The sequence below is a fragment of the Amphibalanus amphitrite genome, unplaced genomic scaffold (genome assembly GCF_019059575.1).
Source record: "Amphibalanus amphitrite isolate SeventyFive unplaced genomic scaffold, NRLGWU_Aamphi_draft 001236F_arrow, whole genome shotgun sequence".
Classification (NCBI taxonomy): Eukaryota; Metazoa; Arthropoda; class Thecostraca; order Balanomorpha; family Balanidae; genus Amphibalanus; species Amphibalanus amphitrite.
The window spans coordinates 157,170-176,142 of NW_024882729.1; the positions used below are offsets into that span (position 1 = coordinate 157,170).

Here is an 18,973-nt window from a genome sequence, read left to right on the forward strand (position 1 = left end):
ACCTTGTTGAAAGCTTACGATTGTCGTTTTCCCAGTCTTTAACCCGTGACCTGGTGGGGGGGGCTATTTTTTGCCCCCCCCCCCCTCCAGACTTTTCGATATATCTCCAGAACCGCTGGGCCGATCGTCACCAAACTTTCAGTACCCTCCCGGACATCAATTTTACATATGGTGACCAAAAATTTTTTCAAAGGCTATGATAGATTGACCGGAAATGACGTCAGAGTGACGTCATGTTCTGCCGTTTTCGACCCAAAAAAGGGTTTCGCGGGAAGAGCTGTCAGGCCTATAGCTTTTCAAATACAGAAAATGATAAGGACATAAAAGCTGTAGAATTGACAGGGCTACAAAACTGCTATCTCGGATTTTTGAAATTTTTGGATTTTGACCCCCAAAAATCAAAAAATATTTTTTTGGATATAATGATCGAAAAATCCAAAAAGTTTTTTGAATTTCGCAAAAACCGGAATACATGTGATAGTCCTTACCGCCTTCCATCCACATACCAAATTTGAGATTGATAACTCTTTTTTGGCGAAGTTATAGCGAAAAAACTGTTCGAAATTGATGACGTCAAATTTTCAAACTCAATTTTTATCAATTCTAGACCCCGTAGCGCAAAACAAAGACCACCATTAGACTCCCCGTGACGAGCTGCATCGAATCAATACCCATTTTATGCAAAACTATCAATTTTAAAATTTGACCTTTTTTGGCCTGACCTTGACCTGACCTTGACCTGAACTTAACCAGAAAGTGACCTAAGCCGTACCTGATAGTCTTATAACCAACACCATTGAGTTGGAAATGAAAAATTGGCCATAAAACATGCATCACACAACCTTAGTAAAGTTGGGCTCATGTGACCTGACCTGTGACCCTCGGTGACCTGACCTGTGACCTGACCTGGTATTGTCAGTGACCTCTAATAGCAACATATCTACTAGGCAACTGACGCCCTATCGCTGATTCTCGACAAAATGCGTTTTCCTCGGTGTTATAGCGCATTCCCTAGAAGACCCGTGAACGGTGAAACATTTCATCTTTGACCTGACCTGTGACGTCATCGGTGACCCCGAGGTCAATGAAATTTGGTTTCCCCCGACAAATTTGACTGGCCTTTCGAACGCCGTTTGAATTTTGCGGATCCGTCCAGTAGTTTCGGAGATACGAGGGGGGCAAAAAATAGCCCCCCCCCCCCCACCAGCTCGCGTTATAAACAGACCCCACCAGGGCGCGGGTTAAATGACCATCCCTTCGGAAGTTAGACAAGGGGCAGAATCCCCCCCCCCCCCCCCGTGGAGCGCTTATGGCTGAATAGCCCAGCTGGGAGCGGGCTAAATACCTAATGTTTTGGCCCAGAACGAACACTAATCGTGTTATAGAATGAGCCAGATTGTGTTGAAAGCTGGCCATCAAACTCAAAGTAAACGAAACATGTGTGCACATTACACAAATGATATCCGTATTCGCTTTTATTTGGATATGGTTTGGTCATCTACAATGTAAGCATTCATGAGACACTAAAAGCTAATGGCCCTCAGCAGCGAAGCGCTAAGGGCCATCATAGAATATGCTGATTGCTGATGACATTTGCTAATCGTTCTGCTAATAACTAAGCCCACAGTCGTCAACGGCTGGCCAGCGGCCGTCACAGCAGTGGAGCATTTTGGTGGTCTGGCTGGACCATTCTTCGGCATGGTAACTCCAGACCTTGATTATGCCGAGCCGGCCGTATAACATTGTTAATGCCAACCCTTGGCTCCACCGCCAAGGTATAGACGGCTCCAACGTTCCACCGCCACTTCCCACAATCACGCATGATTATTTCATGAGCTTTTGTGAGGTTCAACCAGCGTTTTAACATGACTTGCCTCCGCGATCTATTACGTTAAATGTTCTGCGATGTTCATGGTGGTGTTTCGAGGGAAACACATTCCTCATCGTTGCAAACGATGACCTGTGACATTGGTACAAAATGCCAGCGTTCGTGACAGATGCGTGTCACAGTTTTGAAGGAACGTATCATGTGTAAAATGAACCATGGGTGCAAGAGTCTCCGATTAAATTTAACAAAAAAAAAAGTTAAGCTTTTTCAAAAGTGTTACAGACACTGAGACTTGGCGTTCTACACTACAAACCAGGGACGTAGCAAGGGGGAGGGGGAGGGGGCCGTGCCCCCCCCCCCCCCAAGATCCCCCCTGAAGGGGAGAAATAAAATGAAATTCAACAAAAATAAAATAGATAAAAAGAACTGCACCAAACCCCCAAAAATAGTGGGCCAAATCCGAAAAGTTTTCCTATTTGGAGGGGGTGCAACACTAGGTCGCGACCTTTGGCCCCTCCCTGAGCAAAATCCTGGCTACGTGCCTGCTACAAACCTTTCCATTTTTCTCCGGCACCACCTGCGGACTGGAACTGTCAGTGTATGATAACCTGTAAACGAGACAAAACATTCGGTGTGAGGGGCAGAGAAAAACTACGGCACTACACTACCGTGTAATTCATTTCTGAAATCCATTCTGCTATATTATTGACATAATCGTACCTACCATAAGTCATAGTTATTAGTTCTAGAGTCATTGAACGTGCCTTAGCTGACTTCTCTGAGGCGCTGTGTAGGCGGCCGACGGTGACATAGCGCCGAATGATAAATTATCGAATGCTTTCCTACACACTGCCAAACGCTAATGCAATCAACAATAGCCTCTAATTGCTCGGCTTATTCTTGTCAACGATTCAGTTCATCCACGGCACAATGCTCACACACTGTTAAAAAAGATTAGCAGTTTAGTGCTAAATCGTGCGCTATTCATTTGCTAATCAGGTTGTATTTTGCACCTTCATACTTTTTACGAACTTTTTCCTAGTTTTCTATGGCATTCCTTTCATTTTAGCAGGCTCAATTGGTAGCTTCCTACACTGTAAAAAAAAGTTAAGTAGTTTACCTGCTATTCTCGCGCCAAATTTCAGCACTTTATAGCTGCTATTTTCGGCTGCTAACAGCGCTGTAAATCGGTTCCAGCTAAAATTTTAGTAGCCTTAAGCTGCTAAATTACCTGCTAATCGTGGTGCTAATTAACGTGTTGCGTTTATGCACCCTAAAATAGCAGCTATGAGCTGCTGAAATTTGGCGCGAGAATAGCAGGTAAACTGCTTAACTTTTTTACAGTGTACTTGTTCTGCTGGACCTGCTATTTAAGCTGCTAAAAGACATGTTTTGCAAAGGTGCTAAATCATTGGCGGGAAAGGTTAGCATCATAGGACTGATACCAAACGGCGAGTACATAAAAGTCTGCTAAACGACTGCTAACTTTTTGTGTTTGTAAATTTGTAGCAGTTTTAGCCTGCTAGACCGATTGCGCACTTCCGCGCGGCGGCGCCATTTTATTATTGAAGTGTTAGACGGTGCTGCAGTGCATCCAGGTGCGTCGCGACATTCCGACCGGACTGTGCAGTGCATGTGTGTCGAGTGGACGTGGTGTGGGATCACCGTGAGATGAGTGTGTTCCTTATGTTGAAATTTGTTAGTGTCGTCTGAAGAAATTGAATAGCATTTTCCTGGGCTGGCGTGTGGTTACCGAGTATGGGTAACGGCCGGCGTGGCCGCGTGTGCTCGCTGGTGAGAATACGTCATGCCTTCGGGCTGTGCAGTGGGCACGGCAGCTGCCGACCGGCGCGGATACGTTTATGCGTGTTGACTGTTGCTGCTCTGGTCTTACGCGCGATTATCGAGTGTGCAGCCAGCATGTGCTCGCTGGTTGGGACCAGCTGCCACCATACTCTGCACGGCAGCCGTCCGACCGGCACCGATTTTCTGTGGTTTGTGGCACACCGCTGCTATGTTACGCTCATGGGGTGTGGTTTTGAAGTCCTAAAAGTGCGTGCTTTGAGTTGCGTGCGTTAATTAAGTTGCGTGCGTGCCTAATAGGGTAGGTATGCAGGCGTTCGGCATTGTCAGCGGCCATTTATTTCGCATTGCGTTAATTTTACGTATGGATATAACTTGTAATTGAGTTTATGAGGTGCAAAATTTAGCAGTTTAAAATTGTTAATATGATGCTAAGTGGTGACTTCTTTCGTTTTTAGCAGTCATTTAGCACAAAATAACGAACTTAAAACGGCTGAAATTTGGCGCCGAGGGTAGGGTTAGTAAATGCAACACGTTAATTAGCACCACGAATAGCAGGTAATTTAGCAGCTCAAGGCTACTAAAATTTTAGCAGGAACCGATTAACAGGGCTGATAGCAGCCGAAAATAGCAGTTAAAAAGTGCTGAAATTTGGCGCGAGAATAGCAGGTGAAACTGCTAACCTTTTTTACAGTGCAGGACCATGGAATGCTGCGATCGATATAGTCAATAGATAAAGGCCACGGACTACTGAGCAATAACACTAAATTTGCTATTTCGCTGAAAGGTATCATGCGTTCGAATTGAAAAATTAAAGGTGTAGCTAGTCCTCACCTTAGGACAACGATGTACTCGACGATAGTGAAGAGCACGAAGACGATGCAGGTCAGGTTCCAGATGTCCAGAGCTTTTACGTAGCTCACCTCTGGCATGCTCTGGCTGCGGCAAACCATGGGTAGGATGTCACTTCACTACCATGATGCATTGTGGCCGTTTTCACGACGGGACGTTCGCGGTGGAACCTATTTGATACCTGGAAAGTACCAACCTTTTAATGCCTTATAATCCTTACAACTGATTTCTTTTGCCTTCAAAATATGTTAAAAAGTTGTAATCCAGGCAATTTTTGACATCAAATTGCTTATTTCTTTATCAACAAAGCAATTTTCGGTTCTAGTAGCCCACCTTTCGACTATGAGGGATCAAATCAGCCTGGCAACTAGATACCCGGCTCCTGTTTCACCGGCCCGACACTGCGCGCGCCCTGGTGGCGCCTGGGCGCAACAAAATCGCCGCCGCCTCAGCAGTGACCTTGACCTCCGCCGTCTGCCGCGGCTCCAAAGCCAAGCCAGCGTGGAATTGGGAGCGCTCGGTCACCTGCAGCTGGCAGCTCAGTATGTTTTCTAATCATTGTACCTACTAGCAGTATATCGATTTGAAAATGTCACAAATGTGCTTACGCATTAGGTCTTCGTGAGTAGTAAACCTTTAGATTAAATAAATTAATGTAATGTTTAATAGATAAACAGCAAAGTAACTGACCGCTCATTCGAAAGCTGGGAAACCTACTATAAATAACTACTAAAATTCCTGAGGAACCAAAGGACCAAACAGGGCATCAAATAGATGCCTGCTATTCCGTCGTGAAAACGGCCTGTATGATCATGTTAGCATCGCCGTGTGATAGCACGGTGGTGCCATTGTGCTAACACGGATACTCCCGTTATTTCATCATGCATCATGTGATGCCGCCATGATCCCGGCATATGGTATCACCATGTGATCCCGGCGATGAGTATACTTACACGTTGGCGTTGAAGAGGCCCGTTAGTGTCAGCAGAGTGGTGATCACCAGCACCATTCTGCCCGGCACCAGTTCTGGAGGGACCTGAGGTCAAACAGCTAGTGTCAGTGGGGTGGTGATCACCAACACCATTCTGCCTGGCACCAGTTCTGGAGGGACCTGGGGTCAAACGGTTAGTGTCAGTACGGTGATGTGTCTGATCACCAACACCATTCTGCCCGGCACCAGTTCTGGAGGGTCCTGGGGTCAAACAGTTAGTGTCAGTGGGGTGGTGATCAATATCACCATTCTGCCCTGCACCAGTTCTGGGAGGATCTGAGGTCAAACGGAACAGTTGGGGTCAGCGCAAACAGAGTGCTTCCAATCGCTCTGTGAGTTATAAATACTTTGTGATGCGGTCGGTTGAATATTCCTTTCCTGTTACTTTTTCTATTGATTACTGAAAGCTTGTGCTCGATATATAAATATACTTTGAGAAAGGATTGCGCTGTCCGATTGAAAAATAAGCCTGAGTGGTCCTGAAAAGGGCATTTCGAACTTATTCCAGCACGGATCAGTAAGAGTACAAACATATGCGATGCAGAATTTATGCAATTTGCAAGCTTTTACGATGCAAGCTGATAGGTATGCTTCAATGTTTAAACGAACGAAACGTTTATATGCAGCATCACACTACAGCCGACTACCGACATTCAAGGGCCAAAGAATTACAGCCTTTTGAATAGTCTATTAGAAGTTCATAACACATAACACTTGAGCTCACCCAAAGCGACAGCCAGCTGACGAAGATGAGCATAAAGCTGGGCACGAATACGGACAGGACAGAGTTCCGCACTTTGCGCGTCAGCAGCACCTCGAAGCTGACCTCACTCAGGGCCCCTGAGGGCACAGAGCGCACCGATTACACATCATGCTTTCACAATTGATTGTGAGGGAAACTGCGGGAGCGAAGTTATCCCAGTGCGTTGTTATTAGTGGTGTGGAGACGTTCATTTTTCAGCACCGTTAATTCAATTTACTGCGGGGATTAAAACTTACAGTGTCTTCTAAAATTCAGGAGAATAGGTCAGAAGATTGCTAGACAATAACCGAGAGCTCCGAAACATAACCAGAATAAATAGGCTTAAAGAAAGTGGCATATTTCCTTCAACCCACGAGTTACTGGAAGAGGTCGGCGCTAAACGCCCCCACCTTTTCGCCGCAGTATAGCTATATAAGACTAGACGTCCAGTACGAGGCTCCATACTCCTAGTACAGTCTGTCTTAAAAGTACCGCGCAAAGTGGCGGTGGATCCATCGAGCCTGACTGAGGAGGGGCCTGCTAAATTTGGGTCACCGAAGCAATGGACATCCTCGTCCATTCCGCAGCTCAATTGGTTCGGTGACTTTCAAATTAAAGCAGACCTTTCTCGGTCAGGCTTTATGGATCCACCGCGACTTTGCGCGGTACTTTTAACCCACGAGCCGCTGGGGGGGGCATAAAGTTGCCCCCCCCTTTACGTTTTGTGAAATATCTCCGAAACCTGATGAGCTACGAACGTGAAACTTGGCATAGCTTCAAATGAATACCTAGGCAATGTTTGAGGAAAGTTTGGTGGTTGTAGCACCTAAGATGACGTCACAGTGACGTCATAAAGTTTTGTCGTTTTCCGATATGGACCGTTTCTGATGACGCTGAGCATGAAACTCGACTGTAAATGAACTAGACAGCACCTGCTGTCATCCTAAAACATCTTACTACACTTCCATCTAGTTTCTGACCAATAATTGGCCCTTTATATTCGGTCCCATATATGTGATGTATCGTGAGGAATATGAGAGTCGCAAATCTATAATTTCACTTATGACGTCACTGTGACGTCATTTCAAATGAGATCGACACCAAATTTGGACACAACCTCGGCTAGGTATTCAGGAAGATGTGTGCAAAGTTTCGCTTCTCTATCTCTTCGCGTTGCGACGATATCGTCGCAGAAGTAAAGGGGGGGCAACTTTATGCCCCCCCCCCCAGCGGCCGGCGGGTGGCGCGGAGGCCCAGCGGCCGCCGGGTTAAGACAGACTGTACATGTTACTGAAAGCCGAATTTCAAGTGTTTGACCTGACCTTGACCCGACCCGTAACCTCGACGTTCAACTTTCAAGCACTCATTCGAATCGTCTCGTTGCGTTCTTTCGTTTGCCGCCTAGTGCGTTGCGCTTCGCCTGTATTTGGTTCTCGAGATATCGGGTAGGGACATTTACCGCTCCCTTCCCCCTCCCCGAAGCAACTGGCGGGCGGCGAGATACCCCTGAAGCTGTCGGGTATTATTTGCGTATTTTACATTACACCTTAGCGGAGCGGGTGGCTCACCGGTGAGGGTATAGTCGACCTCTGGCTCGGCAATGCGTACATCATCGACATTGAAACTGCGCGGCCGGGTGTCGAAATACAGCTCCACACCAGAGTGGTGCCAGGAAACCAGCATCACGTCATCAGTGTACATGTCTGAGGCACACACAGGCGAACACACAGTGGGCGAGGTGGTTTTCCTGGGTGTAACAGAACATCGGGCAAAGTATACAATCACTTGTCACTAGACCACAATAATAGACAAGTTATACCAGTATAACGCCTTTTGGGGCGACTAACGGAGCGAGCGAGAGAGTGGGCCTTGCACGTGCGAAATTGCAAGGGGGTACCCCCAATTGACTTGTGCACGGCACCCTACTGACCGGTCTCTAGCGATGTGCCAAATTTGGGCACAATCGGCCCAGCCGTTCTCAAGATCTGGAAACGGCACCCTGCACGTGCGCACGTGCAAAATGGGTCCCAACTGACTTGTGCACGGCACCCTACTAACCGGTCCCTAACTGTGTACCAAATTTGAGCGCAATCGTTCGAGCCGTTCTCGAGATCTGGAAACGACCCCTGCACGTGCGCACGTGCAGCAGCACCCCAACTCTGGCACATGGATATGCAGTGCCTAGTGGGTGCCTACCTACATGCCAACTTTCAGCGCAATCGGCCAAGTAGTTACCGAGATATTGCAACAATTACAAAACTGACACCTCTTCGTTTTGCACGTGGCACGTGCATAAGGGATCACCCACATGCATCGGGAATAGTCCAATACTTGGTAGAAGGAATGAAGCTACCCTACAAAAATTACCGCATGTAAATCGGTCAAGTGGTTGCTGAGATATAAGCCTCGCAAAAGCGTCCGCACGGCCGGCCGGCCGGCCGGCCGCTCATACTCAGAAATTTCCGTTAATCTAAGGAAAGACTACGCTCGCTTCGCTCGCTCCGTAATTATTTTACCTTAAATGACATTGAAAATAGTTACCTTAACAACAACAAGAATATCACAAATGATTTGTTTTAGAAATACCTCAATACAAAATTATACTTTTTTAATGCATTTCTTGTTTTAGATTAAGTTTCGTTCACGGGCCATGATCACATCAATGCCAAAATATAAGATGATATATGCACCAGTATAACGCCTTTTGGGGCGACTGACGGAGCGAGCGAGAGGGTGGGCCTTGCACGTGCGAAATTTCGAGGGGGTACCTCCAACTGACGCACGGCACCTTACTAATCGGTCTCTAGCGATGTGCCAAATTTGAGCACAATCGGCCCAGCCGTTCTCGAGATCTGGAAGCGGCACCCTGCACGTGCGCACGTGCAAAATTGAAAATGAGTCCCAACTGACTTGTGCACGGCACCCTACTAACTGGTCCCTAACCGTGTACCAAATTTGAACGCCATCGGTCCAGCCGTTCTCGAGATCTGGAAACGACCCCTGCACGTGCGCACGTGCAGTAGCACCCCAATTCTGGCACATGGGTATGCAGTGCCTAGTGAGTGCCTATACCTACATGCCAACTTTCAGCGCAATCGTCCAAGTACTTACCGAGATACATAAGGGGTCACCCACATGCATCGGGAATAGTCCAATACTTGGTAGAAGGAATGAAGCTACCCTACAAAAATTACCGCGTGTAACAAGTGGTTGCTGAGATATAAACCTCGCAAAAGCGTCCGCACGGCCGGCCGGCCGGCCGCTCATACTAAGAAATTTCCGTTAATCTAAGGAAAGACTCCGCTCGCTTCGCTCGCTCCGTAATGAGTACATATGTACATGAATGTAAAAAGTATGATTTTGTAAGCTGGTCATTCAAAAACAATCAATTGATTTAACTAAATGCCTTACATTCAGCAATCACTTAACAAGTTAAGAGAATAGATAATTAAGTATTGAACGAGGAATATGATAACGGATGTGCCACAGACACTAATCGAGGACTACTTACATGTTTGCAATCTCAGCTTGCATCTCTGTTTATCCATTGGGTATCTTTCGTATGTAAAGTAGCACTGGCTTCTGACGACATAAAGCCCCGACTGGAACGACAAAACTCTGATGCTTGTTTTATGAACAGGTGCTAGAACACTGTATGCAAACATTGCGCGACATTAGTCGATTCAATAATTAGCAAAAGTAGGTACCGTTGCAGTAACAACTCGCTGTTTGACAGTGTTTAGAATGACGTTCGTCCAAAAGAGCCTTTCATAGTTTTCCCCTTGACTTATAATGGGGAGGTCTCAAAATTGATCTCACCCTAGGTCACCGATGTTAAAATTCCGAGATAAACATTTTGTGCATATAACCGTTGCTTTTATCAATCGCTGAAGTTTCAAAGCGATTGGTCGTTCAGTGTAGGTATGGCAGACATGGAAAATTGTTGTGGGGGTGGAAGTCACTTGACGTGACCTGGCAGTGGCGACCTGACCTTGAGTGACCTTAGTCTGAAATTTTCGCATGTGCAAAAAATGGCGTGGTGTGCTTGCAAAAAAACCGCAGGGGGTGCTCAAACACCATCCCCCCAGCAGGTCGCGGGTTAAAAGCTAAAATAGAAATAAAAATGCAATGAAAGAAGAAAGTGAACACTTCTTAACAAAATTGCTAAATAAATGCAATTTCATGCTTCAAACATTGCAGTGCTTTCCTATGAGTTTCTTAGGCGTGCAGCATGCTATAGATGAGCACCGATGGTGATGTAACGCACGTGAATGATGGTCTTGTTCCGGAATAAGGTAACACCAGCAGCTTCTATCAGCAAGTACGGCTGCTTGATGCTCCGAACATTCACGAAAAACAGATCCGGGACCCATATCTTGTCCACTACTGACGTGTGTAGCTGCATAAAACTGGCATTACCTATAAAAATGTAATGATATATAGCGATGAGCATTACCCTAAATGCATAAAAAACTATTTAATAATCACGTTAATCACGTTTAGATTTTGCATTTGCATCACAAGATAAGACAAACTTTACAGTGACACGACTTGCGAATATTCAACTTGGCTCTCGTGAAATATTGAACGTCATTGCTGGAGTCCTGAGCAGTGAGCACTATCTAGTGGCAATGGCGGGCTCCTCCGAACCCAGTACATGTAGGAAGTATGCACATTGTATTCAGCATGTGCGACTGATAGGCTTACCGGGCAAGGTGACGCGGGGATCCTCCCATATGGTGCGGATGTAGCAGCCCAGCTGTAAAACCTGTGGATAATGGTGACACTATGTGAAGACAGGGCACATTTATAGAGATGGAAATGTGACTTGTGAGGGGTTTTCTGATTTATGCTATGTTGGCTTCATGTTTTTGTATCAATGTCAGGTGCATACTACATACCTTCCCTCGGTATCTACACTGAAAACAGTTTAACCCAGGGCCGACGAGTAAACTGGTGTTTCGCGGGTACCCCTATCCGCAACCATTTGTAACCACCCTCCCAGGAGTGCAGTAAGGTCCCATTGCAGTGTAGCCGTATCTGCCTCAGCGGTTATATCCGCTCAGAGCAGGTATGACTAAAAGGGGTTATCCTCCACGCCTACCCTTCGCCGACCAAGTCACGAGGGCCAAAAAAACTCCCACGCTTGACCATATTTGAGGGAAATTATCTACATTATGACAATCTCACACCTAGAAAACATCGGTGAGAACGTTTCACATCGGTGGGAACGGTCAAATCGAATTCCCATAGAAAATTCGATATGACCCAGTCACCGGTAGTCGTACAGACCGCCCGAGATCAAGAAGATGTCTCGCGACTGCTTTCGTGACCTGTATAAGAATCAAAATGGTTTCACTTGGTAGTTTCGGAAGAAAAGGCGTTGCCAATCGTCCCGAGATGAATATTGTTGTATTATGGTCCAACCCCCGCACGGCTGCTGGCCGCGCCTGCGCGCGCCCCTGCCGCCGCCACCGCTGGCCGCCCCGGCTCCGTGCCTGTGAGCGCCTCTGCCGCCGCCAGCTGACTGTGCGCGCCGAGCGGCAGATCTGGCGCGAGTGACTAGGGGCGGCGCTCGCCATACTTGTTTATCTTTTGGACACTCTTTTCGGCGTGAACGTATCGCAGTAAATAAATCGCGTTTTTCATTGATTGTGTGCTGTTTCACTCGTAACGAACCAAAACATAACATGGCGCGGTCGGTTTTGTAATTACGTGACTGAGCAGCGCAGTAAATAAATCGCGTTTTTCATTGATTGTGTGCTGTTTCACTCGTAACGAACCAAAACATAACAAATATTGCAGAGGTTTTAAAGATGCACCCTAACAATTGTACTTTCGCCCCCTCTTGAAACCGCCAAACAATGTGCCAATATATCATTGGTGCAAAAAAAGTTAAAAAAAAAATTGTTGTAATTCAAAACTGTATGAGACAACGCCATCTAGCTGTGCCGGTAGATCCAACTCCTGCAGGGCAGGTTATGTAAAGGCTCGCCATCCACGGATACACGTTTACGATATCTCGAGTAGTTCCAACTCTTTCAGTTAGGGCTATGCCAATGACTCGACACCCGCGGGGACAATATCCAGTGCTGGGTAGCTACCTTACTGCAGACTGTGGGTACGGTGCATATTTACGAGCAATAAGGCAGACAAGTCTGCTTACCCTCTAGCTAGAATCTGGACATGGCGAGTTAATACACATATACCACCCGCAGAGCAACGCTTAATTCGCCAGCTTCGGGTAAAATTGTTTTCAGTGTAGTAGCCGTTTTCTCGACGGCTATTTGGTACACATTTGGTTCACATTTGGTGCAGATTTGGTCACATTAGGCTCACTGTAGCCGTTTTCACGACGGGCTATACGGCGAGTGCACCTAATTTGACCAAATCTGCACCTAATCTGCACCAGATGTGCACCTAATGTGTACCAGATGGCCGTCGTGAAAACGGCTTGTGTTTCTTAGAAGTTAGCAACTTAGGTTGCAAAACTATTCATTATAGGTACCTATATCTGCTTTTTCTAATTATCACTATGCAACAAAAAATGAAAATTTTCTGTTCCTGGAAAGCGACCGAATTTTTCTTATTCATTGGGTCCTATTATAACCGAAATGGGCATTAGTTTTTATCTGAAAATGCTTTTCCGGTTTTCAGAGACGATTTTCGATTTTTGGCCCCGAAATTCGGTTTTTGGCACACCGTGTCCGATGTAATTGAGTAATCGACTCGCGGTAACTTTCATCGCCTTTCCTATGCCACAAGCTTTCGAATGATATCTGGTTTTGCATATTTGCGTGCAAAAATAACGTCATAAATCTATGTTAAAGTAAGAAAATGTTGAAATTTTGTAAAAATTTGACATTTTTTTTCTATTTCATTTCAAAATAGAGGAAAAACTAAAGGCCCCATCCAAATTCTGAGCCAAGTTCCTTGAAGAGCATTCAATTTCCGTTCGGAAGGTACCTTTTTAGTGCATTTTATCGGATTCCTGTGGCGTCCAGATTGAGTTAACCTAAACACATATCCTAAGTCATATCACATAGCATTAACCTGATAACGTATGTTAACGCCATAGGATCAACGAGGGGTCAACTGAGGTCATTTTGTTGACCCCTTGTGACCTCGGGTCACACGCAGGAACTTACTTTTGAGCAGTCCTGTCGCTCAGAATCTTGATCTGTTGGGGGCCCGTTTTTCAAGTGACTCAATCTGGACGCCACAGTAAACCGATAAAATGCACTAAAATAGTACCTTCCGAACGGAAATTGAATGCTCTTCAAGGAACTGGGCTCAGAATTTGGATAGGGCCTTTAGTTTTTTTCTCTATTTTGAAATGAAATCGAAAAAAATGTCAAATTTTTACAAAATTTCAATATTTTCTTACTTTAACATAGATTTATGACGTTATTTTTACACGCAAATATGCAAAACCGGATATCATTCGAAAGCTTGTGGCATAGGAAGGGCGATGAAAGTTACCGCGAGTCGATTACTCAATTACACCGGACACAGTGGGCCAAAAACCGAATTTCGGGGCCAAAAATCGAAAATCGTCTCTGAAAACCGGAAAAGCATTTTCAGATCAAAACAAATGCCCATTTCGGTTATAATGGGACCCAATGAGTCCAAAAAAAAAATCGGTCGTTACTCAGGAACAAAATGACTGTTGCATAGTGTTATCTTACATTATTTTCTATTAAAACACTGACATAATTTCATGATATGACGATATTTGCTGTAAAAGAGATTTGGTCCAGGTTGGTGCCTACGCCCGATAACCCGTCGTGAAAATGGCTAGTTCACTCGGAAGCAGATTGATGTTCCACTTCTCTTTATCCACAGGGTTCCCATAGCTCAGCATTGGCAGCAGCCGCCTGGTACGGGTAGACTGTGCCGCTTCACTTACTTGTCGAGCGGCACAGCTTACCCACACCGTATGACACTGCAGTCTGGGTCGGTGGCTGGAAGGCGATGTTCGCCGCCTGTGACGTCAGCACAGCGGCAGTGGCGGTTCCTGGGGGGGGGGTCCACGGGGTCATGACTCCCCCCCAGGGCTGAGAGGGTCATTTGACCCCCCCCCCCTCCCCAAAAGCCGAAGACTCAAATGCGTTATAGAGTAGACGCCGTCTTGCATGCTCAAAATCACCTCTCAAACACTTCTGAGCTAATACCTTTGTTTTTCTGGATCGTGCTGCGTGAAAAGGCGTATTGAAAGCCAGAATCTTACTCGCTTTTGTCTCAACCGTTCGAGCACCAGGGGACGATCCAGGAAAATTCCAAGGGGATGGTCATGAATTTAATTCGCATGGTGCCCCTATCACTGAAAACAAATTGGTCGGGCTGTGGCGCTTTATCCTTTAATTAAGTGTAAGGTAGGGGAAGTTGGGGCAATGCCGGAGTTGGGGCAAAGCCGAAATTCGAGATATTTCGAAAACCGTAAGACATGGATGTCACCTGTCAGTGATGCTCTGAAGCTTAAGTGACTACAATTATCGCATGTTTGTTACGAGTCGTCATTCGGAATACTTCGACTGTGAGGGCGCCAAGAGCGTTTTCAAGGTACGTTTCCCTTGTACTACATGCGCCTTTGAAGCTGCATTTTTTACTCATTATGCTACCGTTTGTCTGGCCAATTCGGTCAAGTAATCTTTAGCATGTCTTTGCATAAGTGTGCTGCCTATTTGAAATTTATACAGCACGTTGAAAAGTTATGGGCCTGCAAATGAAAGTATGGCTGGCTGGGGTAATGCCGAAAACGTGCGATTACGCACGTGTTAAAAGCACGCTACGTGAACTTTACTGCTGTAGAATAGCAACGCGTATTTTTAGTCACACAAATTACACTTTCGACCGACACAACGGCCTGTTACCTATAAGGAATGATTTACCTGGCATTTTCTTATTATATCACACAATTATAACTTCCAGTGTGCACCGCGTCCTCAAGCTCTTGAAACGTGCACTCAAAACTTTTTTACTACCTCCTGCAGGGTTCATTTTCATCAAACCTGCAAGATAAGAGTATATTGAAAGGGTAACTCGCTGCTACCATTATGTGCATAGTAACGGTACGTGGTTAATATGAACTTATTCGCCAGTGAAGAGTATTATTACCATGTAAATATCAATATTACTCTCGCGATCCAGAACATCACGAAAACTCTTTCCTTCTGGGCATCGTGACCATGGGCGCCGCCACCGGGGGGGACGGGGGGGGGGGACGCGTCCCCCCCACTCTCAGAATGGAAGGGGGACGTCCCCCCCAAACTCGTTACGGAGCGAGCGAAGCGAGCGTAGTCTTTCGGGAAATTTCTGAGTACGAGCGGCCGGCCGGCCGTGGTCACGCTTTTGCGAGACTCACATATGTCTCAGGAACCACTTGACTGATTTACATGCGGTAATTTTTGTAGGGTAGCTTCATTCCTTCTAACAAGTATTGAACTATTCTCGATGCATGTGGGTGACCCATTATGCACCCGCCACGTGAAAAACGAAGAGGTGTCAGTTTTGTAACAATTGCAATAGGTATCTCGGTAACATACTGGGCCGATTGCGCTGAAAGTTGGCATGTAGGTAGGTAGGCACCCACCAGGCAATGCATATCCATGACCACGTGCCACAGTTGGGGTGCTGCTGCACGTGTGCACGTGCAGGGATCGATTCCAGATCTCGAGAACGGCTGAACCGATTGTGCTGAATGTTGACACATGGTTACTGGTTAGGGACCGGTTATTAGGGTGCCGTGCAAAAGTCAGTTGGGACCCATTTTGCACGTGCGCACGTGCAGAGTGCCGCTTACAGATCTCGAGAACGGCTAGGCCGACTGCGCTCAAATTTGGCACATCGTTAGAAACCGGTTAGTAGGGTGCAGTGCACAAGTTGGTTGGAGGTACCCCCTCGCAATTTCGTACGTGAAAGACCCACCCCCTCGCTCGCTCCGTTGGTCGCCCCAAAAGGCGTTTTACTGGTTGTTTTCCTACTCAAAATTTGATTACGCCCTTCGGTCCAATGAGACCATTTCAGAGCCGGAAGGATGAGAGAATTAGTGGGAGAAATTGGTCTGGGCAGCCACCCCAGTGGGCCACTTGGGCTGAACTCGACCAATTGAACAGGCAGCCCAGCCCACTGGCACTCACTGTACCCGGCAACGGACTATAGCTCCAGTGGAGTCATTCCCGCATGGGATAGAGTTGCCCGTCCAGCCCGGAGCAGGGGATCGCAGCGTGGAGGAGAAGGACTTGACTGTCCTGAGGATGGAAGCGATGGAACGGTGCCGAATCTGAGAGGGTCCAGGAGGTTTAGATACTCAGTATGTGGGGTATGAGCCTATACATGCATTGGTCTGATCCCTGCCACCTCGCCCAACAAAATCTCCAGCTCTTATCCGACCTGCCATCGCGGAACTGCCGATTTTTGATATCGTGATCAACGTGTGTCGTATAACACGACTGGCCGAAAACGGGCATAGTATATTTCGTCGAACCAGCCAAAAGTATGACTTTAAACCAATCCGACCTCGGAGTCAAAATCTGAACAATTTCGAAGACTCCGACTCAAGACTCCGACTCTGGCCAAAACTGTCAACTCCGGCTGATTCCGGCTCCGACCCCACAGTTCTGCAGTCACACTACACTAAATTTTCAGCTTCTAGGAAATAAGCTATACCGTTGACAGGGCCACAAAACTTTGAGGCGACTTGACTACTTGACTTGGTGACCTGACCTAAGGTTTTCTGGTATCAAGCTTGTTAAACGGCTGCAAAATTCGTATTTTAGAGCAGTTTTGCCTGATGTTTTTTGCCAATTTTCGCGGCGCTTCGCGCCGATTCATGCGCAACCCAGACAGAGAGATTGTAACTATAGGTACAACGCCTCCTCCCTCACGAGGGTATGCAATATGCATTACCTATGCAATATGCATTACCGATCAGATTAGTGGCATACATCAGCAATTATACCCTGATGATGAGGCACTAGAGGCTTTCAGCCATGTCAAAATTGAATCGGACAACAGATGTGTATATAGGTAGGTATTCGGTGGGAATTCGGTCTACAGCCATTACCTAAAGGAAATGCCTAAACTACTTTCCTCAAACCAGTTGTTTTGCCACAGGTTTATGAGTTTTTATGCTTAAAATGGTCAGGAAATAACATAATGAATATTTGCAAAATGTTTTTTTTTATTTTTACATAAGAACCAATTTCCGTCTTTCGTAGAGGCCTTACCTATATTGCAGCGGAAGCTGATTACGCGTTGACCAATCAGATTACGTAGTTCAAACCAGCTGGATGCTGATTGGCTGGCATTTTTCCGTAAGGGAATGGATTCCTCGGTAAGGGAATGACAAAGTGTAATTATGGGAATGACTTCAGTCTTCAAACCTAAAATCGATACCAATATATTTGGCTAGGGTGATCGTTGAGCCATAAAAGCTCCTGATTTGTTGAATGCATCGGACCAAAAAAGCCAAGGTAAGAATGCCTACTTTTGGGTTTTCAGTCGGTCAGTCCGTCCCCCCCAGTCAAAAATCCGTGGCGGCGCCCCTGATCGTGACTCGTGTACAGATAGTCGTTTCATGCGTGGATCTTGTTTACCCTCGTGAAGATGATATTTGAAATTGAATCAATCAGCCAATCAGAAACGAGATCGGCCGTTTGCGGTTTGAAGGCCGCGCGCATCTGTCAGTTTTCGGCCGTTGGTCTCCGAGAGAGGATGTGAGCAGTGTCGGTGCCGCGCGGCGTGGCCGTTGGTGATTGTGCTTGTGTGTTGTTCATCGCCTGTAGAGCCTCTGCGGACATTTTATTGTAAGTACCGATGTGCTAGAGCATTGCGTGCCGTTGAGTGGTGCTAATTTGACCTGGTCAATAGGACCCCGTGCACGGCCACGTGGCCTAGTGCTGTGAGTACGTACGAGTAATTTTGTTGTGATGCTACAACTTTATGCATGGTGTTGGTGACTTTGAAAAGGCCTTGCACTGTAGTGATCCAATCCAGTCTCATTAGCTCACGCAGACGGGCGCGGGGCGACCACCCAGGAACGCCGTCGCTCACTTCAAATATAGTGCGCTGTGCCTTATCCAATATGAGGGCGCTACATGTCTTGTATTCATATTCAAATTGCATTCAAGTTGTATCGTGGTGTTTATTTACCGCTTGTGCATTGCTGAACGCTTTGTATAAATTCGTATGAATAGTTGAAGAGTCTCACAATGTTCATGGCTGGTGTGTCCCTCGTATTGTTTGTACGGAAGCCAAATATACATTGTTGCCCTTGAAGCATGTTTTTTTTCGTTGGTGAGCTCCGGTTAACAGAAGCTTCGTGAAGCTTCTGAAGGAAGCGTCTGTGAGTCTGTGACCATCCTCTGGGGGGTTTACACTAAAGGAAAGAGTAAACATTACCATGTGACAAAGGGTAGGCCAGAAGAATATACTCTCTGTAGGAGGGTAAAGCACAGAGTAGATGATGCGTTACTCCCTAAGAAAGGGTTCCGTTAAAGATTTACCCTTTCAAAGAGTGTAACCCAAAAAATGTTACACTCTAGACAAGAGTAAATCAAAAGAGTTAACCATTCAGAAGATGGTAAAAAACGTCTGTGTGTCAGGTTACCCCTCCCTGGCGAGTTTACTCTTCATAAAAGAGTAAAATTTACCATCTAGAATGTGGTAAAAAACGTCTGTGTGTCAAGCTACCATGCTATAGCGGGTTTACCCTTCAGGAAATGGTAAAAAAGTTTTCAGTGTGTGTCAGCTTTGA

General features: G+C 46.2%; 1 protein-coding gene across 2 annotated transcripts in view; it reads right to left on the reverse strand.

Annotated features, from left to right (window-relative positions):
• The window catches only part of LOC122371365 (glycine receptor subunit alpha-2-like), a 30,504-nt gene that overhangs the window by 629 nt on the left and 10,902 nt on the right, over positions 1 to 18,973 (reverse strand). The window contains exons 3-9 of one of the 2 annotated variants that reach the window (XM_043347633.1): positions 10,924 to 10,984; positions 9,728 to 9,818; positions 7,785 to 7,919; positions 6,199 to 6,314; positions 5,437 to 5,519; positions 4,466 to 4,570; positions 2,382 to 2,436 (exon numbers count right to left, since the gene is read on the reverse strand). In XM_043347633.1, the coding sequence (XP_043203568.1) occupies positions 2,382 to 2,436; positions 4,466 to 4,570; positions 5,437 to 5,519; positions 6,199 to 6,314; positions 7,785 to 7,919; positions 9,728 to 9,818; positions 10,924 to 10,984 (646 nt within the window). Of the gene's footprint in view, positions 1 to 2,381; positions 2,437 to 4,465; positions 4,571 to 5,436; positions 5,520 to 6,198; positions 6,315 to 7,784; positions 7,920 to 9,727; positions 9,819 to 10,483; positions 10,561 to 10,923; positions 10,985 to 18,973 lie in introns of those variants that run through there. The other variant, XM_043347634.1, reaches the window with a different exon arrangement.